The following is a 14,299-nucleotide window of genomic DNA, read 5'->3' on the forward strand; positions in this document are numbered from 1 at the left end:
GCCAGGCACATTCAGCTGCACTAACTAAACACTCTCCGTAAAACCACAGCTTCCACTAGCCCTCTGGTCTACACAACCCTACTAAACAAACATTTTTTACACTTTCCTGCCAAACAACAGCAACAATCCCCTCACATCCTCTAATACAGACAGAAACACTCACTTCAAAAGCCAAGAGGCCTCACGCAGGATCCCATAATGTTGCCGGTTTGTCGGTGGTTGCATCATGTATGTGCCCCATCACCAACCCATCACCCCCTCGTCCCCAAACACAGCCCCCTACCATCAGCACCTCCAAGGCCAGATCCAGGTGCGGGAGAGAATATTTAGAGACAGAAAGTGTCGGGGCGGCAAGCAACAGATCCACGTGTCCTGTCTGCGGCAGAATATTTTCTATGTATGCGCGACTAGTGTCTATGCTCGGACATAAGAGGAGAAAGACGCACACATCGCTCTCTGTTATCATTTTTTTTCCATGTTTGCAGCACAAAACTGCTTTTTGTTCCCCATTTTTTCATTTACGAGGGTTAATGGATAGAGGCTTGGGCGTTTGATCACATGGCTACAATTCACCTGAGATGGAGACAAAGAGAGCAAAGAGAGAAGAGAGATAGAGAGGGAGAAAGCCGAAAGCCAGCCTGAACATTAGAAGCAACGGACACACAGGGGTTATTGTTGCATTCATTTTGTGGTCTGTGTGTGTGTGTGTGTGTGTGTGTGTGTGTGTGTGAGTGTGTGAGTGTGTATGCATCAGATGCTGCTCAAGCTGCTCTTCTTTAATGAGCTAATCATGATCTAGAAGCATGTATAGTACAAATCGACCCCAAAGTCCTGCTTTACGCATAAAACGAAAGAAACCTGAATAATTTCCGAAATCAGTTTATTATTTTGATTTATTTTAGAAATTGTGACTTATGTTTCATTGGGTATGTTTCTGTAAAGATTTGGTCTTTCCGAGCAAGCCACTTTGTTGTCGACATTGCTCAGTTTATCTCCAACCACAATTCCTGCATTTGTGTGAGCATATTCTTTCAGTGCAGTTATTCACACAGTAGCTTCAATTAATTATTAGAAAATGAAATTAATTGAACAAAACAATAGCAAATGGTAAATCAATCATCCCAATGAGGTGTAGCCTAATGAAGTTCTTCCGAGGTAAAGCTAAACGTTCAGTAACACCAAGTTGTTAGAAAATAATATTTTTTATTAAATATATAACTTCAAAGATTTAATATAATGTTAGTTTGACTCTCGTCACTCAGAGTTAACGAGAATCCTACAGTATAATCTAGCAACCGGCCTACATAAACATTTTGTTTTAGTATTTTGTTTTTATGAGTGTATAGGTCCATCAATATAAGATAAGCCCTTCAACGTTTAGTTTGTGGTCGTGATTCAACAGGTAGCCATTCAAATAATGGACTGATGAGCCTCACAAAAATCCTAATTTATTGGTGTATTTTTATTAATAGGAACTCGTATCAAACTTGACTGGATTTTCTTCTGAACGACACAGAAGGTTTTGATGTCCAATTTCGGCAATGATATATAAAGGAGATAATATGCTTAGAAATCCGTTGATTAAAGACATATATATATATTTATATTGTCTAGTCGATTTTAGTTTATGTAGAACAATCCCAGTGATAAAAACACTACAGTTAAGTAGTTCCACTGTGTGCAAAAGCAGTAAAAACGAGAATAAATCTGCATGTGACTGAGCTGTCACTGCCCTCACGTCTCACATCTCTGCTTCCCCCTTGGGATGTTCTCAACCACCTCTCTGTCCATGGTTAGGAGGGAAAATACAAAATAATAATTTTACTCTGAATTACTTTCTTTTACTTGTTTGTGTTCATCACAGTATGTCGCATAAATATTGTTGTTAGTAGACATTTTTGACTGAAGCATTTTGTGCCTAGCTACCACTGTCGGCCATCTTGGATAAAGCTTGTCAATAATCGAAGAGGATTTGGAATAAATATTATTTTTACAATATCCTTATATATCTAGTGAAACTAATCCAAAAGTGGTTTGGACAGATATGACATGTTTATCTAATACTAAATGAAGATTAGATTACTCTGCCTTCTTCCAGAAAAACTAAAATTAAGTATTCATCTAATTAATGTGTCACTCTTACAGGTTTTACTGGACTGGTTTTAATCATAAAGGCTCTGACCCAAATGTATGAGCTGTATCAAACTGACTCCAGTTAAATAAGAACTGAACTTCACAATTCACGAGTGATTTTTTTATTTATTTATTTTTTTATTTTATTTTATTTTTTTGAGGAACGTGACCACACGGGGCAATAACTTTCCTCATGATTGTTTATTTGTTTGATATAACATGTCAACACGTCCAACAAAGCTAGCCTTCTCCTACCTCTAAATGGGCGCACTGTGGAGTCATTTAAACCACTCCGATGTAAAATCTCACCTCTTCCCTGTTGGAAATGTTGCAGTGACGGACAGAAGGGCATTAACGGTGTGCTGCTGGCGTCCAATCACAGAGCAGCCGGATAAATTACGGACCAACTACAGTGCGACGTGGTGCCAGGGGGCGGGGCTGACTGTGTTCTGGAATGCTGCCTCTCTGGGTGTGTTTTCCACTTTCAATCACTTTTTTTTCCCGGTCCTTCTCACAAGGCGCTCTTTAAGCTCCGGGGTTGCCACACAGAGCAGCCATTCATCGGCTCTACAGTCAGCCACACACACTCCCATGTTGAACCTCTGGACATCTGAACTGGTAAGTTATGTAATTTTTAAAACATAATTTATAAAATAAAAGATAATGTTTCATGTCAGCATTTATGTGCCAGCTGCTCTCTTGTTATTTCTTGTGAAAGAGGTTTGGCTGAAATTCGGCTGTTATTAAAATATTTAAGTGGCAGAATTTTATATTTCTGAATGTGGTTCATTCGTTCAGTGGCATATTATCAATATTATTATGGAATATATAAGCAAACCTAACCGTTATGTGGTCACATTTGGGCATACAAATCTCTTCATCTATCATCTGAAAAGTTTAAGTAAGTAAACCGGGACATGTTTAATACTCAGCAAATTAATAAATCCCAACAAATTTATTGGCTTTATAGATACTATTTAATTTCATTCTTTCAATTCTTTCTGTGTATGATTTTAGGTGTAGCTACTTTTGCTGAAAAGGATTTTCAGGCAACGGTGGACAAGATTTGGACACTTTTACGCAGCAGAATGACTTTGCCTGAGGAGAGTCAGCAGTAACTGGGATCGCTGAAGACTTCAGACTCATTCGGTTAAAACGATTAAAAATACTGCATAGCGTGGGCTGTCCCTACAACAAATTCGAGGCCCGTATTTTTATTAGTTTAAATTAAAAAAAACGAAATGTCCGGCGAGGAGCACAGCCTGTCCGAGGCGGAGCTGAGTCCTGGAGGGTCAGACGATGGTCACTCACTGTCACCGACTCAACCCGGAGCGACACACGGCCAGGACTCACCTCTGACCGGTGCGCCGCCGCAGCTGACCACACTCTGTGTGGCGGATGGCAGCGGAGAAGACAGAGGTAGACCCAGAGCCAAATCAGAGGAAGAAGACGATCGATTCCCGATCGGCATCAGGGAGGCTGTGAGTCAGGTGCTGGACGGGTATGACTGGACACTTGTGCCAATGCCGGTGCGCATAAACAATGGTAGCAAAGCTAAACCACACGTCAAGAGGCCCATGAACGCCTTCATGGTGTGGGCACAAGCGGCGAGGAGGAAATTAGCCGACCAGTACCCCCACCTGCACAATGCGGAGCTTAGCAAGACCCTTGGAAAACTGTGGAGGTTTGTATTGAGAGGCTGTCCTCGAAAAGGACAGTGTGGACATACAGTGGCACATATCATGTGCTCGTGCTTAAAGAATAAGTAGGGGATGTATGTATATTAAATGTAAAACTGGCCATAACGTTAAAAAAGGAAACGAAATGAAACGTGGTGCTTTCAGGTTACGTTCCAAACAAATGCTGGATAATATATAGTTACGCAAAACAGATGCAAAACATATAAAACTATCTGAACGTTGAATTTCCTAAACAAACCCTGCATCTATTCATTACGCACGGGAATAAAAGCGACATTCTTCATAATCTTAAGACATATTCTAAGAATAAAACTTTCACATTAAGTCAGAAGGCCAATAAAACTAAATCACTCCTTTTTTTCTCTCCCCAGGCTACTGAACGAGAACGACAAGAGGCCATTCATCGAGGAGGCGGAGAGGCTGAGGAAACAGCACAAGAAGGACTACCCCGAGTACAAGTATCAGCCCCGGAGACGCAAAAACGGCAAACTAACGCCTGCTACTGAGAACGACAGCCAGGGCGAAGGAGAAGCCAGCCACTCCCAGTCACACTACAAAACCCTGCATCTGGACCACAACGGTGGGGCTGGGTCTCCCCTGGGTGACCTGCACCATCACCACCATCACCACCATCATTCTGCTGGTAGGTGGCTCATAGATTCTGGACACAGCATGAGAATTGTATTTTTACACTGGAAGGGACAGGCCTATAATTCAAATCTACAATTCAAGAGAAAAACTGAAAAGAGAATAACAAATCTTCTACCTCTTCACTTCTCTGTAATTGTCTGTATCTCACCTAGGTCAGGGTCACAGTCCCCCCACACCTCCCACCACCCCAAAGACAGAGCTCCAGTCTGGGAAACTGTCAGATGCCAAGAGGGATGGGGCAGCAGGAGCAGCTGGAGGATCAGGGGGTTCCAGGGGACCCCTCGGGGTGGGACCTGACGGGGGATCCGGTGGTCCATCATCATCAAGCAGTAAACCCCACATTGACTTTGGCACAATGGACATTGGCGAGATCAGCCATGAGGTGATGTCCAACATTGAACCGTTTGACGTAAATGAGTTTGACCAGTATCTTCCACCAAATGGCCACCCACAGGGTGGAACCGGGGGCCCAGCAGCTGCATCCTCAGCAACATCTTATGCTTATGCCTTGGCTGCAGCTAGTGGGCACTCGACCTGGCTCTCAAAACAGCAGCAGCCTCAGCCTTCGCCATCATCTTCTGACCCTTCCAAGGCCCAGATCAAGAGTGAGTCAGCATCTGGGAATCACTATGCTGAGGCGTCATCTTCTCCCACTTCTGGCACCCATGTCACCTACACCCCACTCAGCCTTCCTCACTATGGCTCTGCTTTCCCCTCTCTGGCCTCCAGGGCCCAGTTTGAATATGGAGACCACCAGGCCACAGGGGCTTACTATACCCACTCAACCCAGGCCCCGGGGCTGTATTCAGCCTTCTCCTACATGGGCCCTACACAGAGGCCTCTGTACACTACCATAGGAGACCCCTCTAGTGTGGCCCCCTCCCACAGCCCCACACACTGGGAGCAACCTGTTTACACCACACTGACAAGACCTTGAGAGAGACCAGCTGAGTAGAGGGTAATATTGGAAGCGCGTGAGTGGATCTCTGTGTGTGCGCAAATATGTGTGATTGTTTGTGTGTGTTTGTGTGTGTGTGTGTGTGTGTGTGTGTGTGTGTGTGTGTGTGTGTGTGTGTGTGTGTGTGTGTGTGTGTGCCATATTCATGATATGTCAGATGTTTTTACTTTTTTAGCCAATATAATGCAGAATACATGCACAGGGCCTTACACAGTCAGCCACAAATTCATGCCGTACAAGGTGCGAATCATGGGTCAACAGCCAATCAAAAATAAATAAACCTTAGTGTGCCATCCTAAATATGTGATTTGGAATGTACAGCAAGTGTATAATAGCAGTAGATGATAGAGGCACTGAGTGGACATTTGATAATGAATGACTCTGATTTGACCCAGAAGTAATGGGTTTAAATTGACATGATCATATTTTATTAACCAAACTAAAGGATGTTTTTGATGTTATTGTGCTATTTTATATGAGTAGTAAGTTTATTGTTGTTGATGATATCCTAGGGTGTAACTTTATTGTGACTGATCTGATATCACACTTATACATCTGCACCACTGCTTTGGGAAAATCATGTCTTGTTTTAATGAGAGTTTCCTGGGGTTGCTTATTTTTTGTGGCCAGAAAAAGAATTGGTGCAACCTCCTTTCTGCATAGATAGCTCAGTCGGTATCTCAGTCTCTTCTTTACATTGACTTCACTGAACTAAACAACTGAGCTTTTAAGGGTAAAAATAGGAAAAATAGAGGGAAAGAGATGTATTTCACTATATCGCTTAGTCTTGGACACTTAACTCTATTCATTTTGTGCCAATAGTACGGGAGGAAGATGACTCTGGATACCTGATCATGTGAAGGTATTCACTGTTTCAGAACCTTCCACTTATGTCTGCTATTTTGCTAAGTGCCTAACATTTTGCTGATTCACATCTGATTCATCCTATAACTAAAGTGCAAGTCTCAAACAAATCATACTTGAGATAATTGACCAGCTTTGGGTCCTAGGATGGGAATCACATGTACGACTGTTCTGCACTGCATGTAAGCCAAAAGCATGTTTTCATCATTACAGTTTTTCCTTATGTTGTGTTTTAGTTGCCCTTTTCCTCTTCAGCAATGTGAATAATGGTCATTACCACAAGCTTCACCTTTATTATGTGATGCATACTTTATCAATGTATACTGACCCTCTTACCATGTAGTTATTATTTTTATGTAAGTAAAAATGCATTGTGTGTCACACCTTTGCTTCTTCCATTTTGTATAATTCTGAATAGTTTTTTAAAATGTTTGCTACATTTACTTAAGTATTTTGCTTCCTTACAAGAAAAACAATGTTGGAATATTATTGTTGTCATTTATTAAATCAATTTATTTATAAACATGCTGTGTTGGAGCATGCTTTTATGTAGTGGCATTGGTGATTTGCACTTAGCAAGTCAAGGCTGTAAAGGTAAATTAAAAACACGCTGCTGATTTGCAAACTGTAATAACAACACAATCAGAGCCCCACCAACATAAGCTGTTTAGTGTGTTTGTATGTGTGGTAGGCTAAAATTGACTACTAATTCCCCACATTTAATCGGCTGGGGACTGCGTGTTACTGACAAAGACAAAGAGAGCCATTCAGTGAGGCAGAGGGACAGAAAGAGAGTGAAGGAGTGGGTGTAAAGCGCTAGAGGCAAGGCCAATTTCAGCTCAGTAACCAGTGTACACTTGGACTTCTGTACATGGCTTTCCTTTCACTCTGCCCTCTCCTCTCCACCTGAGGCTCCCTCCCTGCCTTCACATTCAGCTGCAGTTAAAACCCATTCAGAGGGCACCAAATCAAAATGTCAAATTTGTGGTGTTGACATTGTATTTGATGGTAATGCAAAACGAAGATAATGACAGTTGAGCTGATGTTTCAAAGTCCAAAGGGTGTGAATCATTTTGGAAAGTAAAAAAATCAGGTTTATGAATTCAAATAAAATAGACTGACCTTTTTGTGTTGAAACAATAATAAAAAAGAAATAAACCCACTTCAAAATGCCCAGCTAATGCCTTACATTCCTCCAGAAGTATAGGACATAGCCAAGGAAACTCCGGAGTCCTCAGCCATTTGCTTTTTCCTCTATCTGACACCAGGTATACCCCTCTTCCTCTTTCCTTAAGGGTGCAAAGTCAAAGTTTGTGTAGTGATGTGTGATTATGGTCCAATCAATCTCCATCCTTTTCTTGCAGTTTCCTGCTTCACACAAAAGGGCATAGGGTTTGAGCTTTTTCTAATATCAACTTGTTGTACAACTAAACTATTATGATAATTTGATTACTTACAAGTTTATTTGGAAACATGTATTAGTAAAGCACAATAAAAACAAAGAGTCTTGAGGTGAGCCTGTAGAGTTTATCTTGTAAAAAAACAAAAAACATGGTGCATCATTCACAAGTTTGTGTTGAACCAAATTACCCTACAATGACACCCCAAATGTTTCAGTCTGGACATGTTTATTTTAAGTTACATTTGTAATGTGTAATAATTGTATTACTGTTTTTAACTATGAAAAACTGTTTTTAACTATGAAACACACTTTCTTATAAACTGCAGATGAAACATTACCAATGTGAAACCTGGCACATTTACATTTTGTTCATCAGTTCATGCTGATTTATATGCCATGACCCTCAATAACAAATACAGCTGGCCAAAGTATTTCCAATTTACATCTCTTCATTCACTTACTCTATTTTTTTTAAACTAATTCACTATTTCTGGGCTATATTAAGCTTTACAGGATTTTCAGGGTATATAGTGTAGATACTGGAAATTCTTTTCACACTGCAGTGGACTAAAGATGTTAGATTTTTCAAGGAACCAAAGCTCCAGGTTGAAGTAGGAATATAGAGCCATTCAGAGAGCCAAGAAAATGTTTTGATAGAGATTTAGCAAACATTGCACAAATAATGGCACAAACGTATGACAATTGTATGGGTACTAGCACTCAAAGGACTCAAGGCAAATTAATTAACAAAATTAGACAAATGTGCAAAAGACGATCCAAAAAATGAACTTGATACTTTTGTAAATCAGAAATGAAGACCACACGCATTAGTTGAAAGAAAGATAGTTAAAATACCTTAGGGACAAGGGAGAACAGAAAGATAGTTGTAGGCTACAACATCCAAATAAAATCAACTCAACTGCACCAGATGGCATCATGAGCAAGTCTGGTTATATTACACTAACAAGTAGTATTAACAATGGAAACATTTACTGCACAAGGGTGTTTAATGAACCAGGAAAAAACGTATTGCTGTTTAACAGATAATACTGAGAGGCCTTTTGAATCTGAGAAACAAAAAATAGCAATCGTATTCCAAACAGCTTCTCTTAAAATGTGTTTTGTATTTTTGACTTGTAAGGATAAACCGAATAAAGCCAGTATAGCTTCCTCTTTTCGTTAGCGTCTAGTCAGATTCCTGATCTACACAATATCAGCTGGTGGCGGTAATGGCGTCATAAAACGCCAAAGAGAAACAGAAAAAGAAAAAGAAAAAGGACAAGAATAAGAAGAAGAAGAAGAAGAAGAAGAAGAAGAAGAAGAAGAAGAAGAAGAAGAAGAAGAAGAATCACCTGACGTCATTTCAGGGGCGCCAAATCTGCAGCAACACATACACAACACTGAACTAGGAAAGAGTGCTGTCACCGTCTACATTTGTAAGAATTCTGCTTTAGTTATATGTCTTGTCGGAACAAACTTATTAAATCGTTTAAATAAGTATAAAAGCATCAGTATATTCTCGTATAAAAGCTAAGTTTGAATCTTATCGGCGGTGTAGAAGTTATCATTTAGCTAACGTTTGGATTCATATACGCTTGCTTACACGGTACAGGAGCTGTTTACAATCATCTATGCGTGTGTAATTTGTAAGCTAACGTGGCACGTTGTCAGGAGTTTAGTAACATGTTAAATTAGTTTCGGTAACACCGCATAACAGTCGAAGAGCGGCTTATTTGTCGCTGCGGGGTTTGAATTCACTTTAACGTTATTAACGTTAATGTCGCCTAAAATCAACCGATGTGTAACTTGCAATGTATGTTCTTTCAGCCAGCATCCATGGATCTCAGTACCTTTGAAAAAGACAACTCTGTCAGCTGTCGACTGGCATCTCAGATTCCCGACGTCTGCAGAACGGAGGACTGCTGTTTGGGCATCGATGAAGCAGGCAGGGGGCCTGTGTTGGGTATGCTTCTAGTTTAGTTGGGAAAATGGATGGCATATCACCATAATCTAAACTTTACGTTTATAGGAACAAGTTAGTTGTTATTAATGCTGTGGTTTAATGCTTTAATCTAAATTGAAGCGAGGCATGTCGAATACCTATACAAGTCGTGTTTTGTCATCCAGGACCCATGGTGTATGGAATATGTTTCTGTCCAGTTTCCAAAAAGGAAGAGCTGAAAGACTTAAAAGTGGCAGGTAATCCTGTTAAGCTGTACTTATTTAAAGTGCTCATTTTAAAGGATGTTAAAAGGAGCTAGCATGATTTTGTTTCAGCTTGTTCATCCTCCAAAGACTGATATAAAGCCAGCTTGATTACATTTTGCTTTATTCAACATTGATGAGTTTCATAATAAACACTGCATACAGTAATCTTCTCAATGTCATATGGGTAAATAAAATGTGTCCACTTCATTTATATATAAACAGATTGTTATTCCTTTATCAGATTCAAAGACACTAACAGAGGCAGAAAGAGAGAACCTTTTCCAAAAACTGGATGAAGCCAGAAGTTATGTGGGCTGGGCACTGGAGATTCTCTCACCCAATACCATCTCTACCAGCATGTTACAGAGGTATTTGTCACATACAGACTTCAGATAAAACATGAAATGAAATGTATCAAATACAACTATTATAAACTCTGAAGTTGGATCAAACTGCAATTTGAAATCCAGCAATATGAAACAATTGTGGGGAGCATTTTCTCATCATGAACATAGTGTGCATGACCAATTCCTGCACTTAATTTATCTTGGCGTAGAAAACATTTTCACCAAGGCATCATTATAACAAAATGATCTCATATGAGACCATTTACTGATATATAAACACTGCAGAATCATGCACAGAGACTTGTTACCTAAATTCACACACGCTAACAAAATGTTTGTTTTTGCTTTAAGAACAAAATACAACCTGAACGCCCTTTCACACGATACAGCGATTGGGCTGGTACAGTATTCCTTGGAAAGTGGAGTACAGCTCAAAGAGGTAAACAATTACTGTGTGCTGTATAGGTTTTGTTTTCTGTTGTATCTATGTGGATCATATAGTGCTTTAATTTCCAGCCATATAGTGTAATCACACTTTAATGAATTAATAGACATTTTGAATCTATGGAGAGAAATTTGGAAAGCCCATATCTGAATTTTATTCCAATTGAAAATAAAAACATTTCCAAATCAATAATTAACGTCTTTAAACAATAATAACCAAGTAATACTACTACTTTCAGGAAAGGTTGGCTGTTATAAGCTCCCCCTCAAAACAAACCCAAGGCAGGGCATTAGCAAACTGTACTCATCCTGTCCTAAGAGGACAGGTCTGTGACTAGATAATGCGGGCATTGAATATGTATAGTGAAATGACCTAATTCATCTTTTTATTCCTGTCAGAAAATCAGCCTCTCTTTGATTGTCTGTCTCTGTTCTCCAGATTTATGTGGACACAGTTGGCCCAGCAGAGAAATATGAGGAGAAACTCTCCCAGCTGTTCCCAGGGATCAAGGTGACTGTGAGGCCAAAGGCTGACTCCCTCTTTCCCATTGTCAGTGCAGCCAGTATATGTGCAAAGGTTGGTGAAGATGTAAAGATGCTACTTCAACCTCTTTCTTTTTTTCCCTGTTCATAAACTGTTTATAAACGTATAAATCCACTGTTATTTTAAATCTCACAGGTATATTGTCTCTAACTTGTTCATTAGTGGAGTAGTACTGGATGGCATTATAAGAAGAGGGGGTTCTAATATTTTGAGCACCATATTTAAAATTAATAGGGTGGCCAATACATTACAACCAACTCTTATTATATCGTACTCCAGTACGACTCCAAAAGCCGCCTTTACCTCAATAATAAACAGAATTATCACCTTTTAGTGATACAGTTTCAACTTAAAAAACAAAAAAATATAACCATGTAAAAGTAGAATTTATGGCACAGCCACTGTGTTGGATTGCACTGAAGTACACAGGTGGCCATAATGTTATGACTGATCTGTGTAGCCAAAAAGTAAATGTAAATAATTTGACATGATTGCATCTGTATTTTATTGTTTCCCCAGTGCCCTTACTTTAGGGTTATGTTTTCAATACGGTTACTGCTGACAACTTTTTGCAGCAACAATTGTTCTGATTTGGTTCATAGTTTCATTAATGGTGTGTGGTTATTTTCAGGTGGCCAGAGACTGTGTTGTAAAAGGCTGGAAATTTGCTGAGGACATGGGAGAAGTGGACACAGATTATGGCTCTGGATACCCAAATGGTAATCCTCCCCTGAAGAAAATAAGCATTTGAGTACACACTATTAGTATCAGGCAGTAGTTTTTAAAATCTAGTCACCAATTACACAGAAATAAGGCTGTTAGAAAAAGGTTTTTATGTGGAAACTGCATGTAGATTGATAACTGACAGATTATAATTTTTCATGTCTTTTTTTTAGACCCCAAGACTAAAGCATGGCTGCTGAAGCACCTGGACCCAGTGTTTGGTTATCCTCAGTTTGTCCGCTTTAGCTGGAGCACTGCCCAAACCCTTATGGACAGCAAGGCAGTGACTGTCCATTGGTAAAAAGCCTTCAAACTTGATTTTGGCTAAAATCCTTAGTACTATTAGGGTAAACATTGATTTTTTTTAAGTTAATAAGAAAAAAAGTTGAGAGAATGTATCAATCAACCATTTTAAATAGCTTTGCATTTTTACATTCTGTTTTAATTGTTACCTAAATGCATTTTGCCTTTCATTCAACACTTACATGCTGTGCCTAAGCCTTTCTAAACTCAGCACTAAAACATAATTTACAGTATCTGTTCCTTTTGAGGATTCTGCTCTGAGAAAATTACTCTGATCTATTAATTAATATTTGGCAGATAAGTAACTTCAACCCCCGTCAAATAGATAAAAGCCATTAGAACTCCACAAGAATGCTTTTTAAAATAGCTTCATTTTGTCTGAGTTTGTAGATAATGCTTGCACGTCAGTGTTTAAAAACCACAATCCACCCTTTGATTTCCAGGCTACACTTAATGTCTGTGGAAATAATTTGACCTCAGGAAATGAGTACTAACCACCGTGTGAAAAACAAACAGCCTTGTTTTGTTGCAATTGTCCTTAGGTATGATGAGGAGGAGGATGGAGAGAAGGCAGCACAGCGACAGAACAATAGGTCCATGTTGTCCTACTTCAGTGCATCAGGCGGAGGGATCGACCAAAACCCGACCCACCAAACACACCGCTTCTTTACTGAGCGGAGGCTGAGGAGCCTTGACACACTGTGAAGACATGCATATAGAGCCAAGCAGATGGGTTCACAGATGTAAATTGACTTTGATCAAACATTGTAGACATGATGCTTATTAATAGTGCAAACTTTTATCAAAATCTGTCTTTTATTTGTTCTCTTTCCACCCGTTTTTTTTTTTTTTATAAATAAAATGTTTAAAACTTATGCCTTTTATAAAAGCTCTCCTTTAAAGTTCTACACCGTACTAGCAAAAAGCAAAATATGGGAAATTGTTAGAATGTTTAATGACAATACTGCCCTCTTTCAGCAGCATGATAAAATACACCAGGGGTTTGGAAATCATCATTTTTTTTTGCTATGAACTATTATAAGTCCTCAACTAGAACATATTGTGATCACAGACAAATGCAAAATATCCCCCACACAATGACCTCATCCCAGCCTGTTCCACATACAGTGGAATTTAAAAAACTTATACACCATATTTATTGTATACAGTATTTTCTACATACTGATTGTCATAGTATACTGATAACTGCTTTATACTAGCAGGAGATGAAACAGTGTATGCATTGTTACATTAAACAAGATGTCTTAATAGTTTTTCAGTCTTCTGAAACTTATTTTACCAACTACCACCATTAATCTAAATATTTCGCAGATTTTAGCAGCTCATCCATTTCCTTTGCGCAATGCCTGGAATAGTGTCAAAACCAAAACAATCATTTTTATTATACCATTCTTTGGGGAATATAAACGTGTATTTCTACAAGATCTCAAATGAAGCACGAAAGAAAATCCTAAAATAATATTGCCTAAATAAAATGCTGTTTTAAATCACAATTTGCTTTAAAAAGAAAGAGTTTAAGATCTATTAAAACAAGTTTTTTGTTTGACAATTTTTGATACTTGATTTTGAGGTTTCATATCAGTAGGTTTCCTAATAACTAGAGATGCAAACCTGTAGACTTGTCTTTAATGAGAAGTTTGCCTTTATTCTAATAATAATGAATAATGTCTTGTTCTAATATTAATATATAATGACCACCAGTAGACATTATGAGCTAAAAACATCCATGGAATTTTTTCAATTCACATCTCAGATGTTGAGACTGTTTACTGCAAGTATGAGGTATTAGTAGCATGAGGTTTGACAGTATTACTGCATATTATTAGTTTCTTCAAATACCACAATGTAACTTATATGAACTCAATCAAGCATGAATAGTTTTGCACAGATGGAGTTTGTGATGCTTTCCAGATTTTAGGCTTCTCAGAAATCCGTGCAAACAGAGCTCATCTTCAGATGTTGCTTTCTTTCAGTTCCCTTAAGAGCTTCAAACTCTTCTGA

General features: G+C 39.0%; 2 protein-coding genes across 2 annotated transcripts; both read left to right on the forward strand.

Annotated features, from left to right (window-relative positions):
• Positions 1-2,616: 2,616 nt before the first annotated feature.
• On the forward strand, positions 2,617-6,687 carry LOC137124269 (transcription factor Sox-10-like). Its single transcript, XM_067499086.1, has 4 exons — positions 2,617-2,751; positions 3,151-3,817; positions 4,205-4,476; positions 4,637-6,687. Exons 2-4 carry the CDS (start codon positions 3,375-3,377, stop codon positions 5,419-5,421), a joined length of 1,500 nt encoding a protein of 499 aa, XP_067355187.1. The 5' UTR covers positions 2,617-2,751; positions 3,151-3,374; the 3' UTR covers positions 5,422-6,687.
• A 2,305-nt stretch (positions 6,688-8,992) lies between these two features.
• Positions 8,993-13,566, forward strand: rnaseh2a (ribonuclease H2, subunit A). Its single transcript, XM_067499296.1, has 9 exons — positions 8,993-9,144; positions 9,536-9,671; positions 9,836-9,907; positions 10,158-10,284; positions 10,615-10,702; positions 11,147-11,284; positions 11,883-11,970; positions 12,148-12,271; positions 12,820-13,566. The coding sequence occupies exons 2-9, from the start codon at positions 9,545-9,547 to the stop codon at positions 12,980-12,982; spliced, it is 927 nt and encodes a 308-aa protein (XP_067355397.1). The 5' UTR covers positions 8,993-9,144; positions 9,536-9,544; the 3' UTR covers positions 12,983-13,566.
• The last annotated feature ends 733 nt before the right edge of the window (positions 13,567-14,299 follow it).

The sequence above is a fragment of the Channa argus genome, chromosome 3, assembly GCF_033026475.1.
Source record: "Channa argus isolate prfri chromosome 3, Channa argus male v1.0, whole genome shotgun sequence".
Classification (NCBI taxonomy): domain Eukaryota; kingdom Metazoa; phylum Chordata; class Actinopteri; order Anabantiformes; family Channidae; genus Channa; species Channa argus.

What these genes read in the sequence shown, in the direction of transcription:
- rnaseh2a (XM_067499296.1), top strand. Translation starts at nt 9,545, where the DNA reads ATGGATCTCAGTACCTTTGAAAAAGACAACTCTGTCAGCTGTCGACTG. An exon ending in GAAAGACTTAAAAGTGGCAG is followed by an intron (nt 9,908 to 10,157) that starts GTAATCCTGTTA and finishes TTCCTTTATCAG; the next exon opens with ATTCAAAGACACTAACAGAG. An exon ending in TCTACCAGCATGTTACAGAG is followed by an intron (nt 10,285 to 10,614) that starts GTATTTGTCACA and finishes TTTTGCTTTAAG; the next exon opens with AACAAAATACAACCTGAACG.
- LOC137124269 (XM_067499086.1), top strand. Translation starts at nt 3,375, where the DNA reads ATGTCCGGCGAGGAGCACAGCCTGTCCGAGGCGGAGCTGAGTCCTGGA. An exon ending in ACCCTTGGAAAACTGTGGAG is followed by an intron (nt 3,818 to 4,204) that starts GTTTGTATTGAG and finishes TTCTCTCCCCAG; the next exon opens with GCTACTGAACGAGAACGACA. An exon ending in TCACCACCATCATTCTGCTG is followed by an intron (nt 4,477 to 4,636) that starts GTAGGTGGCTCA and finishes TATCTCACCTAG; the next exon opens with GTCAGGGTCACAGTCCCCCC.